Source organism: Mya arenaria, chromosome 4, assembly GCF_026914265.1.
Source record: "Mya arenaria isolate MELC-2E11 chromosome 4, ASM2691426v1".
In the NCBI taxonomy this organism is placed as follows: Eukaryota; Metazoa; Mollusca; class Bivalvia; order Myida; family Myidae; genus Mya; species Mya arenaria.
In genome coordinates, this window is record NC_069125.1 from 18843310 (window position 1) to 18860055 (window position 16746).

General features: G+C 34.4%; 1 protein-coding gene and 1 pseudogene across 1 annotated transcript; one reads left to right on the forward strand and one right to left on the reverse strand.

Annotated features, from left to right (window-relative positions):
• Positions 1-5194: 5194 nt before the first annotated feature.
• On the reverse strand, positions 5195-7451 carry LOC128229781 (uncharacterized; annotated as a pseudogene).
• Positions 7452-11367: 3916 nt separating this feature from the next.
• Positions 11368-16426, forward strand: LOC128232097 (uncharacterized). Its single transcript, XM_052945456.1, has 4 exons — positions 11368-11547; positions 12181-12272; positions 15844-15937; positions 16200-16426. Exons 1-4 carry the CDS (start codon positions 11430-11432, stop codon positions 16316-16318), a joined length of 423 nt encoding a protein of 140 aa, XP_052801416.1. The 5' UTR covers positions 11368-11429; the 3' UTR covers positions 16319-16426.
• Positions 16427-16746: the final 320 nt, after the last annotated feature.

The following is a 16746-nucleotide window of genomic DNA, read 5'->3' on the forward strand; positions in this document are numbered from 1 at the left end:
AGGCACATCTAGTTTTCAGAATTACTCAAACTCTGATTAAGCAACCTTATTATAGTTATATGAACTACTTTTGCAAAATGAAAGCTTTTTTAGATTTACAAGGACGGGTGAAAAGTATTTGCCAAATGTACTGCAACACCTGATACATGTTGCCTACGAATCCAACAAATTCTTGGCACTCCAAATGTTACAGTACTATTCAATTCGAATTGCCTGAAAAGAAAGCTTCTTGATTCTACATTCAACATCTTGTTTCTGTATGGCATATTGTACCAGGGAATCATGAACCTACAACCTTTTGCAACTATTGAGATAGGGAGCTATCAGGACAGTGACAGAGGACAATACAAGAATGGTCAACTGCTGCATTTATTGAGTTATCTAATGCATACAAATTAAGACGGAGAAAATAATTCTCATTTTTCCAAACTACTTCCTTAGCATCTTGCATGTAGTCTGACATGTAGTTGTCTTTTACAATGATTGTTCAAAGTTACAATGGCCCTGTGGGTTAAAGATGCTCTGTCCATGGGGTAACAGGTTTTATACATAATAGGGTTATAAGTACTGCATACAATGATTATTCAAAGTTACAATGGCCCTCTGGGTAAAAGAAGCTCTGTCCATGGGGTAACAGGTTTTGTACATAATAGGGTTATAAGTACTGCGTTTTGATCCAGAAGGTTGTATTCGACTCAAGTAGATTTTTGCAGATTCGGTTTTCACAAGGCAAAAGCCGAGTAAAATCAAAATCTACAAAAAACTACCAGAATCGAATATGACACTCCGCCATATCCGGATCAAAACGCAGTACTAATAATCCTTTTATTATATACATTACTGATTAGATCACTTAGAAGCCACATCTTTGCATAATAAATTGCATTTTAAGGATGCACTCATTGGTTTAATGACGTCAATTTAATATTGCGCAACATACTTGTTATGACGTTACGTCACAATAGTGGTATATGGCCGTATTACACTGGAGCAGAATATGGGTTTAAGTATTTTGTGATATGTATTGCATGTGGATTGATGATGGGTATATAATAAAGAATATGATTATGTTTGGTTTTCCATTCTCACAAGCAGTGTGGTGAACTACTGACACCATGTTATGAAATTTGATGGTCAATGTATTTGAAAGACATTTCAATATTTCATACTTGATAAACGATATTCATCTCATCTTAGTCTACTCAACTTGCTTTGTACAAAAGTCTGCAGCAGTAATAAGAATAGCATGAGACAGAAGGCAGTGCCAAATATTTATCAACAGCACTAAGTCATCATGGTAACATTTTATATTAATTGAATACCAAGCACTAATTAAGAGGGAGAAAATAATTCTTCACTTTTCAAATAAAAACTACTTCCTAATAGCATTGTGCATGCAGTCTGACATACGTGTACAATGTAGATGTCTTTTACACAGATTGTTCAAAGTATGGCCCTGTGGTTTAAAGCTCCCCTGAAAAAGAGGTGACAGGTTTTCTATATAGTATATAATTACATCATTGAAAATCTTCTCTGAAACTGCAAATAACAGACCTTTGATATAAAAGATTTGATCAAATTAAAGAAGTATGTGTACTTTGGTTAACATACGCATAACACGTAAATTCATTTGTACAAGTCTGATTAAACGACTTTGAGAAAAGAACTATGACTTTATCTGATTTAACGCTTTAGCCCCACACCCCGCCCCCTCAATCTACACACACTTAACGAGATTTTTCAAATTTCCTTTGCAGCTTGCAAGCAATTTAAGTCAAAAGTTTAAGCTAGCCCATTAAACAGTGATCCCTTGTGATGTGAGCCGATTGTTTCAATGCTTAGAACATGGTTGTCGACATTCCCCTAAATGAAGTCCTAGTCCATCAGTGCTTTCAGCACTTTGATTAATAATGCAGGCATACATCCGAGGTTACTTTTTATGATGGAAAAAGGCCGAGGTATTCCCATTTTTTATTTCCGTTATATAAAAGGCCCGCAAGGTTATTTCTTCACCTCGTGAAAATAATAATAATAATAATAATAATAAAAATAATTATAATATAGCTTTTGGTGATCACTCGGTGAAAAATATTGCCATCTTAATACACTGAAACCAACATATATCCTCCAGTTATCTTTGTCTATACAAATTCGGTACCATCTCTGTGTGGTGCACAGCTGGAAGTGGGCAAAACTTACCTTCTTGCAGGTAACTTACTGACCATGTGAAAGGCATCTTTGTTGCTCCTACTGTATTGTTCATCAATGTGGCTTTACTGCTGTAAATAAACAGTCTCAATTAAACATGCCGAAACTTTGGATCGATCTCTTCTATTTAAAAATCAGACTAGTATGATATATTATATTACTTACTTTTCTTTGCATATTGAAATATACCTGTAGATAAATGCCGGCATCGGACTAACACTAAATTTTTTATCTCAGGTGGATTGAATGAAGGTCGATATTCCCTAGGCCTCTGTCATGTAAGCCGGGAGATGACTCTTCTTGAAGCCTGGAATTACGCGTCCCCTACCTGTCCATTTATGGTGACAGAATCTTTAGTTCCGATGTAAAACTAATATCAGTCTGTTGTTGTGCATGTTATATAAAAGGCCCGCAAGGTTATTTCTTCACTTCGTGAAAATAATAATAATAATAATAATAAAAAAATAATAATATAGCTTTTGGTGATCACTCGGTGAAAAATATTGCCATCTTAATACACTGAAACCAACATATATTCTCTAGTTATCTTTGTCTATTCAATAAGTTTTAATGCCATGACTGCACTAATTGTATTGTATGGTTGAGAAGTAAGGGGTACTTTATGTGTAAACAGTATTGACCAATTTCAATTGTATTTTTGTAAATTAGTTTTGCAATTGAAGAAAGTACTCCTTAGTGTATAATTTAACGAGAACTTAGTATTCAACCCATTTCACGAACTTAATTATGGCGAGGAATTTACGTTTTTAAAAGAAGGATGTAAATGCAAAACACGATGAAATATGTGAACTATTGCACTTAAACAGATAACACAAGAATGAAAACAAGTACACAACACAAACTGACATTTAAGAAGGCTTCCGGTATAAACGACGATCTACTTAAAACTTTAAAAGAATATCGGCTACATTCGGCAGTGCCACAATCTATTAAATTTAGACGTCTCGCGCGAATCACATATTTATTTACAGCATAGTAATGTGTACGCAAAAATATCTCACAATAGCTCAAGAGTGATATTTTACGTCCAATCAAAGCAAAAATATACGCATAATTTTTTTAATGTGGCAAATACACTAGGTTTGTCCGACGAATTTATCACCCAAAATACCATACTTATCAACACTTTATAATCATTGGTAAAGTAAATAATGCATGATTATTTCTTACATTATTAGAATGCTATTGTTGATAACTGTCCTAAATGTTTATTTTATAGAGTGTTCAGAACCAACCATTCATTTGAAGAATAACTAGATATATTATCTTTACACTGAGCTCTTGTATTTTGTAAATATAGAACATATATTACGTATAGAAAAAGGTCGCTTTTTATAAAGTTGAAAATATCAACAAAATAAACTGCCTCTGTAATTTCTGGTGATACAATTCACAATTTGTCTGAATGCCACTTATTAAAGATACATTAATTACGTACATAATCCCCAAAGCCTTGAGAAGTTGAACATAAATAAGGCAAAACATGTATCATGTTCTTATGGAGCTTGACTATTAAATAAAACTTGAAACAGCACAATTGCATCAGTGTACATAACACATGATTCATGAAAATACAGATATTGACTTAATTTAGTTATTTCAGTATAATCCGGCGAAATGTCAAACATCGATTGAAATTTATACAAATTCGGTACCATCTCTGTGTGGTGCACAGCTGGAAGTGGGCAAAACTTACCTTCTTGCAGGTAACTTACTGACCATGTGAAAGGCATCTTTGTTGCTCTTACTGTATTGTTCATCAATGTGGCTTTACTGCTGTAAATAAACAGTCTCAATTAAACATGCCGAAACTTTGGATCGATCTCTTCTATTTAAAAATCAGACTAGTATGATATATTATATTACTTACTTTTCTTTGCATATTGAAATATACCTGTAGATAAATGCCGGCATCGGACTAACACTAAATTTTTTATCTGCAGGTGGATTGAATGAAGGTCGATATTCCCTAGGCCTCTGTCATGTAAGGCGAGAGATGACTCTTCTTGAAGCCTGGAATTACGCGTCCCCTACCTGTCCATTTATGGTGACAGAATCTTTAGTTCCGATGTAAAAATAATATCAGTCTGTTGTTGTGCATGTATTTGCATGAATATAAACTATTAAAGAAATTGAACAAGCTGAACTATTTATATTTTTATTTTCAACAAATACCCTGTTAAAAATAATATTAGTTCAAGCCCGGAAATCCGTATATGGGTTTTTCCAATATTTACGTCACGTGACACCTGTACAAACAAAGTCAATAAATAGTGCCAAATATAAACGCTCTTTTTAGCAAAACAATCGTAATTTAAGAGTAAATAAACACAACATGGTTACAAAACGCTGCAGTTGGGGAACTTGCAAAAGTGACGGTCGGTATAAAGACAAGCTACACATGAAAGACGTTTATTTTAAGCCATTTCTTAAACCAACAAAGAGCCACGACCGTTGTAAACAGTGGATCAAAAATTGTGGCAGGCCACATCAGGATATATCGGTTGAGAAAATTGGAAAACATCATTTCGTATGCTCGAAGGTTTGTTTGTAATGTCCTGATGTAAGACTAAATATTAATTAAAGGAAGAATTCGTATCGGAAGTGCCGTATGCAGGCCTATATTATTGACAGTGGTTGCTTGATATTACTTTTTATGAGTATTAACTCTATAAGACCAGCACACTGTCGTTAAGTTTATTTGTCAATGTATTCTGGTAAAAACTTAAATACTTTGTAGCTGATACAACAATGAATTTATTTATTTTCAGCACTTCCTTGAGGGAGCCATAGATCCAATACCTGCCATCTACCCCACCCACACCTCAACACCCATTGCCACTTCAAGTCGCAAACGACCTTCAGAGAGGAGAACACCTCAACAGCAGTCGAAAAAGTCTAAATTAACATATTCCAACCGTGATAATTTTAGCACTGATAACAGCACACATGAAAATATCTTTCTATGCAATTTAAACCTACCTGTGTTTCAGGATATCATTCAGTGCGAAAATAGCCCAGATGTTAAAAAAGAGAGTAAAAGACTTTGGAACACAGACATCTGATAACACATCGGTTGACTTTATTCACCATATTCTAAATACCAATGCTAAATGTTTTCAATATACTGGTTTCCCAACAGTATAAGTATTGGAAAAAATAAATTGTGTTTACACATGTTTATCAAAAAACATACAATGCAGGAGAATTTTTTTTTTTCAATTCTTATATTAACTCAAAATAGGTACTTAGCCTGTGCTCATCACTAATACAGACACAGCCTGGTTATTTTTAGAAAACATTTAGTTCACCTATTTCCTCTGACTCAATTTCATATGGCGGGTGCTAAATATAGAACTTATCTTAAAGTAAATTAACTAAAGACAAATGAAATATACCTGGGCTCCACCATAATTGAAGTCTCAAGTTGTGAGGCAGGAATAGGTTTGCCTAGTTGATCGGCCTGAGAAGCACGCCGAACCCACATACATGGCCCTGAAGTATAGCTGGTCTTCTTGAAGTCTTGTACAAAGTCAAGGACTTCAAAGAGGGTTGCCACAACATGTCGACAGCATCCTTCAATGCTATTAAAAAGAAATGGTATTAAGATGAGCAGCCAGAAAACATCCATGCCTAAACAAACTTATAGATAAATATGTGGCATCAAATTATATCTTAAAATTTGGAGTGGGTATATATAAGAGTATCAATAAGTAAGCTATGATAAAATATGATCTAAAATAACAAATTAAATATTAGATTATATCTATGGATGTTTTTTGTAAAACTCAAGTTCATGGTACTGAACTGTTATACAGATCAGAGAATACAAGTTATCCAGGGCCGGTTATCAAAGTTGGTAGATAATTTTTTGTGCACAGGATGTCCTGGGTTCAATCTCCAGAAGGGCTTCAAACTGTTCTGAGTATGTGAGAATTTGTGTCCAACAAGGGACCGTGGCCAGTACCCTGCATGTCAGTGAGACTGCACTGCAGTTTAACAAATATAGCCAGTGGATATATGGTCCAGCAAGTTAGAGGGAATCTATGTCACAGTTCTATTAATTGAATATATCAGTTATCCAGGGCTGATTAGCTCAGTTGGTAGAGCAAACAACTTCCAAGAACAGGTCCCTGGTCCGATTCCCAGGACAGGCCACATACTTTTCTGCATCTGTGACAAGTATTAAACATGAAGTGTAATTAAGGAAGAGTAAATTGGACCATTAGCCTCCTTTGCAACTGCAATAAGCAGATTGAATGGATCCCTCGTCACTGTTCTTCATTATGATCCAACAGCTGTAGTAGCCTCTCTTGGATATTGGATCTTTAACATTCGTCCGGGGTTTCACATTGGCTTTCACAGCAGCAAAGGCTGCAACAAAGAATAAAACATACATTTTATGCATCAATGATTCAATATGCTGCTGAATTGTTTTTACTTGCAATGAAAGCATAACAATTAATTAAGCGTCTGATAAAACAATTGAAAAATAACCTTTTCTGTTAAACTTCATGATATAAATTTATATGCACACATGAAATTTGTATGTTATTTAAAACATTATATGTTTCAAAATGGTGGTAAATGTACATGCATAATGACAATATTTTTATCATCATCATCATCATCATCATCATCATCATCATCATCATCATCATCATCATCATCATCATCATCATATCATCATCATCATCATCATCATCATCATCATCATCATCATCATCATCATCATCATCATCATCATCATCATCATCATCATCATCATCATCATCAACTTCATCATCATCATCATCATCATCATCATCATCATCATCATCATCATCATCATCATCATCATCATCATCATCATCATCATCAATATCATTATCAAATTATAGTATATAAAACAACAGAGTCTTACCAGTATTGGGATATGGCAACGTCTCAATACCTCGTGTATAGTCATCTCGGAACATAGAATATCCCTCAAGCTGGTGATATGCCCTTAGGGAGGCGTGATCATAGTTATTGAAAGTAATTAAGTAATTGTAAATGTCAAAAATTGACAGAACTGGCACGATAGACAGATCGCTAGTCCCAGACAGCCGTTGTGGAGACACAAGGCACATGTCACTCAGCATCAGCTTCTGACAGACGACTTCAGGCCGATCTTCTAATAATCCGTCGGGATCAACCTCAATCCTCAGCTCTTCTGCCAAACTACAGAGTTCTACTAACGCAGGCTTCCTAGAATCACTAAATGTGACACCCCTTCCTCTCAAATAACGCTGTAAGTCGGCAACAGAACGGCTACGAAACAGAACAGTACTCATTTTGATAAATGCAAATGGCGCTTGTATTTGTACCGGCATCACGTGACCAAATTATTGGAAAAACCCCAAGTGAGTCATTTCTGTGTCACGACTATTAGTTTTAGACACGAAGCAATATATTCAAATGGTCATATATCGCTCAACTTTTCATGTAAACATAACAATATACCAATGTCAATGGAGAAAGCCTAAAGTAGTTAAGCACTTGTTTTGGAACAGTAAACTAAGTGACCTAATTTATTGGCTAAACGTCACAATATTCAAGATTCAAACATATTTATAAAGTAACGTGATCATATTAATGTGCCTTGCTTAATGATGTATTGAACTAACATAATTGATCAAATGACGAAACAAGCCTTTTTAATGAAAAATAAATACATGCTATTATGTATTAATACATACCTTAGGTATACAAATAAAAGAAAAAAAACAACAATGAAGTAGGTTATCGTATATAATTACCATTAACTAAAACATTTAACATACATCATATGCATAAATTAACAGCCACAACGACGTGATGAGTTTGGGCTGGTATGTTGTACCTGCAACAAGACTAATTTATATTGATTGATAGTTAAGTATATTGTGAACGATATTAAAACGCAAAAGCGTCATTAATATATTTACATAACCGCAAAAGGCCACTAGCTAATATTCAAGGGTTGTAATAGTTTGAATGTTTTTGTAAATCTAGATCTTACAAAGAAAGTTTTTATCAAAATATTTCTTGAACAGAAACGTTTTCAAATTTACATCCTTTGGGTTTTCCCAAATATCTGTAAATCATTGTCTTAGCATTAGTTTCCCTCTGGCATCAACTACCAATCTTTGTACTATAATATTTGCTTGTTAAATACAGTATAAATATATCGCGCAATAATCATAGTACGCTGCGTTACAACGTATAGCAGAGTTATTTTGTCCTTACGGACATTGCATAACAAACCGGTTGGTACCGTTGAGTGAATTGGGATATAATTGGAAAAGGGATTAGTTAGGAATCAGTTCTAGCGACTCTCGCTTCGTGTTGACATCGAATTACAGTAGCGTACTTCTTGTTTAGTTTATAAGAAGTTTAGTTTGGACTAATAATTATAAAAGACGTGACATCTCTTGTATTCTTATGCCAGCGGTCAAATTTTGTTCAGTCTTCTCCGACAAAGAACAGTCTTCCAAACATGGCAGGCAACAATATTGATTTAAAAACACACACACTAAAGCATAGAAAAAATCAACAGTCACCGGTCGAGTGATTGAAGCCAAGTGTTTTTGGTGGCATAACGGACAGCAGCAGATAGAACCGTTTCGCTCCCGATCCCTAATGTACTTGCGTAATCAATTTGTATTATTACTTTTAAACATGCATGCTGCTATGCCACCGTCCATAATGTTTATGATCATTATATAATTGTTATTTGATTGATCTCAATGTCAAAATGTTAAATGCACCCACACACCTTGGCATCCTAATTATTGATGGCTTATCTTAAGATGAACAAAAACATATATATATTGGTGCATCGTATGCTTAATATATTTTGCATACTCGTTACATATTGCACCAACGGGCTAGAGGCTTTTCCATTGTTTCACTTACTAAATCCTTTTGTTAATTTCTTCTTTTGAATTAGGGGAGTTAAGTAATTAATCCGAGAATTATATATACGGACAAATATAAAAGGGACTTGCTCATGTTTTTGTAAAATACTATTTTTGTATGACGAAATATAGTGTGACAAATCATTAGGAGTGTACTGACGGCTGGAACCCTTCAGCAAATGTTGATATATGAGCAAATGTTGTCTTTAAAAACCAGGATGAGTACCACCTCAACAAAAGGCTGAAAGGTTAAGTTATCCTTATATTTGTGTTTGAGTCCTTCGTTGTAAGTTTTCTAATTTTCCCTGGATAGTATCGGCGTTGGTTCACTCCCCACTCAAACCAAAATATTTGTAATACTTGTGTTTACTTGTGAAATGTGTTTTTTTCCTGAAATATCAGCTAAAAAAGTTATAATATAAGTGTTTTCAGAAGCATTTTACCGGGAAACCAAATAAGTGCCAAAACATGAGCGAGTCCCTTTAAAATTAAGAGCATCTTTTGAGATACAAACAATAATCGAGATTTTCATTTAGATTTGGAGTTTTTGCTACTTTGCACTCTACGCTTGTTTTTTTAAGGAATGGCTAGTACAACTTCAAATATTTGTGCTCCATATTCTCATTTCGTTAGGTTTTACTAACAGTAACTGTCGACGTCACCTGATTTCGCCAATTTTCCTCAAAAACGGGATTCACAGAGGGTTGATACAAACGCTTAACACATTCACCCCAACTAGGAGCAATTTCCTCATGATATCGTACCACAGTCCCAGTAAAAAAAGTACCAGACCTACTTCTATTACAGGATTTCCGTATATTATTTATCATTTTCCCAAACTGATACGAATCGACTTTAGCTGTTCATTTAATATTATTCTCCAAACCTTGCATATGCTTTGAGATGCATCGACTATGTGTCGCACGTTTTGCTGCCACATAGCAACACTTCCGGCATTACACGGTTTCTTCTCATTACACAAAACATGTCTTAATGCTGTTATAGTCTTGATATATTATCATATTATAGAAATGTATAATCGGTTCCTTCGCAGAGCGGTAGCATATTGGGTGCTATCAAGTTTGTATCTACCCACAGTTTATCAAACACTATACCTCTACTAACATAACTTTTCGGATCAAGTTGTGCATTTTAATCTCCAATTAAAATAACGGCAATATGAGAACAATACATTGTATAATTCGTCCATATTATCTCTAAAATGTCCAGCTTGAATAAAATACATGTAGACAAATTGTTTAGGTGCTATTTGTTTTTGTATCACCACCTTGGAATAGGGGTGAAATTATTATTTAAACGCATGTGCCACATTAAGGCAACGCCGCTTTTACTTATTTTTCTAGAGCTTATCACAGACAAGTCATTGGGACATTTCGCTTAAACATACTAATTCGATGAGAGACTGTTTATAAAGTGCGTTATGGGGAGATAGTGTTCGAAAACGCCACATATGTCTATAACATATTTTATCAACGTGCCACACAAATAGGTTGCAGTGGGAAAGATTCGAGTATCATTCCATGATAAGATATTAATGTCCTTGAGTAAGATTTCAAGAAAAACTTTGATGTGAATTCTTACACATAAAGTTACCATCCAAGTCATAGTCTTGATGCAAACTGCAAACCGATTTTCTAAATACATGTCCCAAGCCTTGGGAATCGTCCGTTATTGTTGTATTAGTTTTACGTGCTGTATCCAAGTCCCACCGTCCATGTGGCTTCATGTCACGCTGCGTCCCTTCCAGACGACACTGCGCCCGGTATCGCCGTACTTACTCCGATGTTTGCCCGTGTGACGTCACGTGTTCCTCTAATACCACATACCTTGTGAAAAGAAGGTGAGGTAAACCATAAGTATCTGATGGGAAAGCGCATTAAATTATCAGTAAACTATTTAAATACACCATTTGTACATTTATGCGATGAGGTAAATTATAAGCAATTTGTTATAATAATTTTACTGATGAATAAGCCATTGGTAAAATGTCACAGTACACAGTCTTCCTGAGGGGACATGTTTGCCATAGTCGCATTTGTTGCATCAATGAGATAAATACAACGATTAAATGCTTGTTTTTGCTTGTTGTGATTCATTTATTTATTGAATAGGATTATATCCTGTTACCTTCAGCCAATCGTTTCTTCTGTTTGAATCCGGTTTTAAACGTCTAACTAAATAAATGGCGTTGCTAATGAATGCACAATCACTGTTTTGTTTGGTTTTAAGTATAGACGATAACAACTCAAATTTCACAAAATGTTAGCGTATAGATTTATTCCGTTGCTGATGATTGTTATTCTGTATCTACGGATAAGCGAGGGCTGTAGATGTGGAATAATAGGAGAAAAGGCACGCTTCTGTTACGCCCAATCCGGTAAGAACTTCTGACTTCACAATAGATAGAATAATAAAATCAAGACATACGTGTATTCCCGTTAAGGTGGTATATATAAATATTTATAAAAACAGTAACAAGAGGGTCAACTGGTGGCTTTATATCGCTCGCCAGTTCTTCAATTCGACCGGACATAAGTCATTGGTGCCATTTATCACCTTCTTAGGTCTTAGATAAATATCTAACCTATTTTATACGCTGTGTGTAATCGGTTTCAAACAAATATGCTGTTTTTATTTAAGACATGCTTTTTGGTGAAATAATACGTTGTTTTCACTGCAATGCTTGTAGTAGGAATATCAACTTCTTTGATCTTGGTTCCTAAATTGTTTATAGAAGTATCGGAGCTCTCACCATGCCGTTTTTGTCTTTTGTTTTTAATGTAAACACTTGGCATCTTGACCTTATGTTTCTCACGCGATTTTCCAGTTAATGTCAATAAAGAATTATAGGCGTTGAAGAAATAGAAAACGTGTTAAATAATCGGAGTAAGATAATCACAGAATCGTTGCTGCGCCAATTAGTAAGATAAAGCTTTATGTGATCACTCGATTAATTAACTTTTGATCTTAGACCGAAGATCAACAAATATCTTCGATTTGTCAATTTCAGCCATTATTGGCACCGTAATCCAGGAGAGGAGGCCTGACACTGAGAATATAGTCTACACCATTTGGGTACAGCGTAATATGAAGCCAGTGAAGGTACGGCTGTTACGGAAGATGCGACAGAAGTACAGACATGTGTTTATGTTGTCAAATGCTAGTAGCACGAAATATTTCAAATCCAGATAGTTATATAAACACGACATTTGCGAGCTATATTAATGCATATTAGTCACTCAATGGTGGCCTAAAATCTACGTACATTCGCTGCTCACGAAGGCGACCCAGGTTCGATTCCCGGCCTGGGCGCTTGTGAGTTTGGTTTGTGGTCACCAAGCCGGATAAGTGGGTTTTCACCGGGTACTCCGGTTTCCCCCACAACACAAGACCACACTCTCGTGTAACATCGTGCCAACGAGAGTGATTACTATAATGTTGTAATAACTTGTTTCATAATCGTTGTAAAATAACTAAGTTTAAACTTATCTAACATCTACGTGAACTGTCAACGTATTCATAACGCGGGTCAGAAGTTAAGGGTAGCAATGTTTTCTCTTATTTCTTTAGTAGAATAACTGGTGTTAGACAAGGTGAAAACTTGTTTCCTTTTTTCTATATTTCAATCGGTGTGTCCCAATATATCTCATCACGCTTTGAAGGGTTCGAAACACTTGCTAAGTTATAATTAGAATATTTAAAGTAAGATCTTATTGATTTAGAAGGTGCAGATCGAGAGCAATAAAACAATTTTAATGCACACTGGCCCAGAATGTAAGCTACATTTTAATTGACTACCGTATTCGGGGCACAACACTGAGCATGCTGCATACATGCATCATCCAGCGTGTGATGTTTGAAGAAAAAAATGCGTCTGTTTAATTATGTTGCTTTCGCTTAAAAATAATTTTTGGAAAGGACGGCTTAAGAGATGGGGGTTTTTTAATAAAAGTTCAGACTTTGAAGCATTGTTTCCTTCCATTTCCTTTCATTTCCTTCCATAATAATAATAAACAAACAAACAAAAACAAAATGCATTTGGTATATCATAAAACATTTACATCGCACTTATACATTCCTATACAAAAACTTTTGATGTTTTGAATATAATTTTTCTATACAAATCATGTTTAATTAACATAACAATCATTTCAATATACATCAAGTACACGCCGACAGACACTCAATAAAACACAACAATTTATAAAACAACAGTTATTTCAATCTTTAAGATAATGAAAAGATGATATACCTTTTTGAAACTAATGATATGCACATTTCAAGAGGTGCACTTTATAATTATGCTTAAATGTGTTTAACTTTTTTGTATTTCGTATTTCATCCGGAATAGTATTCCAAACCTTCATACTGTAGTACGAAAAGGAATCCATGAAATATTAGTTCGCGGTGTTTGTATCAAAACTAAATCTTGTTTTGAAGTTGATCTTAGAGAATAGTGTTCATTATTTGCAAATTTAAGCAATTCAGACATATACATCGGAGCCTTTCTATTAAGGGTATTATAGACAAGGGTTGCACAGTGATATTTACACCTGTCTGTAAACGTTAGCGACTGAAGTTCTTGTAACAATCCGTTTGAAGATGATCGTTTAGGAATTTTAAGAATGATTTTTGCAGCCCTATTTTGCAAGGATTTAACTTTATGTAAGTAACTTGAGTTTCCTTTGCCCCCAATATGACAACACTAATCTAAAATTGGAAAACAAAACGTTTCATCTCATCATTGAGGTAGAACAATAGACGTTTCAAAAGTGAGATTTTACAGTTGATTTTTTTGCAAACAATTTCTTTTTGCGGACGCCATTTTAGGTTATTATCAATATAGATTCCAAGTAGTTTTTGCACAGTCACATTTTCTAATGCTATTCCATCGATTGTAAGATTTAATTTACTAACTTGTTTTGTTTTATATATAGTTCCGATAACCATACACTTGGATTTAGTTGGATGCAATGACAAGTTATTTATTTGGCACCAATCGACAACGAGATTAAGATGTCGTTGTAGTTCACTTTCAATGATGTTTACATTACTACCGGTTTCATGCAATGTTGAGTCATCTGCATTATAAATCGATGTTCATATTTGTTTTACAAAGCGCAATGTCATTGATATATATAAGAAACAGCAGTGGACCAAGAATGGATCCCTGAGGTACTCCTGATGATATTGGAAGCAAGCCAGACTGTATGTTTCCGACTTTAACTAATTGCTTTCTATTAGATAAGTAGGATTTAAAAAACTTTATCGAATTTTCAGAAAAATGATACAAGTTTAATTTATGTAGTAGAATTTCATGATCCACTAAATCAAATGCCTTTCGTAGGTCTAGAAAGACAGCACCAACGATTTTGCCACTGTCAACATCTTTTACCCATGCATCTATTAAACTTGTTAACGCTGTACAACAGGAATGGTTTTTCCTAAATCCAGACTGTTTAGTGTGTATAATGTTTGTAGAATGGAAGTAATCTTGAACTTGGTTTGCAATGTGCCTTTCAAATATTTTTGATATTGTTGGCAATATCGAAATTGGACGATAATTACTTGGATCATCTTTACATCCTAATTTAAACAATGGTAATACACGTGCAGTTTTCAAGAAATCTGGAAATATTCCGTTCATGATACTGTTATTTATAATAGACGCAATGCATGGTGTGATGAAGTCACCACAATGTTTAATTACTCTTGGGCCAATCTCATCTATCCCACTTGATTTACTTATATCAAGTCTATCAATGATCTGTTTTACCTCAAGCGGTGATATATGATTTAATTCGAACGTTTTGTGCCCTAATTTAACGTTTGGGTCATATTTCAGTTTACTAAAACGTTCGGGTTTAAAGGGCGTTTTTCTATTTCATTTGATATATTGGTAAAGTGAGTGTTAAGTTCATTAACAATATTGAGTCCTCCAGAAACTTCTCTATCACCAATTTGTAGTTGCTCCGGTAAAATTATCTTGCTATTTTATCAAATGAGAAATATCCTTTAAATTCTTCCAGATAAAGCTTGGATCCGCTTGATTAAAAAATGCCTTCTTACTTTTTTATTAAGGCTGTAATTTTATTTCTTAATATCTTATATTTGTCGTGTTTATTAGTGGATCTCTTTGGTTTAAAGTAATTTTGTTTAAGAAATTGAAAACTTGACTGCAGTATGAAATGTTTGATTATTGCCTTTTGGTGATTTAAACGTTTGTCAATTGAGTATCGTGTAGAATGTACATAAATCTACCATTGAAGAATATCAAGATAATTACCTATACACATACTCTACTCTTAGTGTCTTATAAATATAGAACATATATTACTTATTGAAAAAGGTCGCTTTTATAATATTGAAATATATCAACCAAACAACCTGCCATCTCTGTAATACTATTGGTGATGAATTTCACTATTGCTTTGAATGCCACTTTTAAGATAGATGACTAGCAGATTATTTCACTACTTTGTTAATTACACAAGCTCTGACAGTTGTAACACCAATAAGGCATAACACGTATCATGCTCTTATAGAGACTTGATATTGGATCTTAAATCAAAAGTAAAACACCAATCTTAAAACAGTGTTCACTGTAATGATATATAAAAATTAAAAAATGATTCAAGAAAAAACAAATGTTTTCTATTTTTTTATATTTCAGATACATTCAGTGATACCGATTGAAGTTCATACTTCGTCAGTTTCATCTATGTGTGGTGCACAGCTGGAAGTGGGCAAAACTTACCTTCTAGCAGGTAACCAAAACTTACTGACCAGTTGAAATGTATCTTTGTTGTTCCTACTGTATTTTCCATCAAAGTGGCTTTATTGCTGTAAATAAACTGTCTCAATTAAACAAACCGAGACTTTGGCGGCGTTTTGTGCTGTCGATCTCTCATTCTATTAAAAAATCAGACTAGTATGATAGCTTATGTTTCCTTGCATATAAGACTTTACCTGTAAAGTGATGGAGACATCGAACTCTAGTTTAAAAAAAAGTTTCTTTGATATCTGCAGGTGGATTGCATGAAGGTGTCCATTCCCTTAGCGTCTGTCACATAAGCCGCGAGATGTCTCTTCTTGAAGCCTGGAATTACGTGGCCCCTACCTGTTCAATTAAAAAAATGATGAGATAATCTGTCGTATAGTGCAGATGAAGACTTAAATTATTGAAAAGTAATACATTGTTGTCTTTTGTGTAACATGTATTTGCGTGAAACTATTAAAAGCATTGAACGAGCTGATCTATTCGTTATTTCATTAAAACATATACAAAAATACCCTGTTAAAAATATTGCCCTATTGAAAGCCAATACTTAAGATATTAAGCTATCTTTTCAAAATGGTTATATATCGCTAAATTTTTAATGTAACATAACGATAAACCATTGTCATTGGGCAAAGCACGGATTTTGAAACAACTAACTAAGTGTACTAATTTATTGTCTACATGACACAAGATTCAAACATATTCATTTAACACATACCAAATGCATCAAGTTAAGAGTCACAAAGACAAGATGAGGTTGGCCTGGTATATAGTGCCTCCCACAAAAATAGTTCA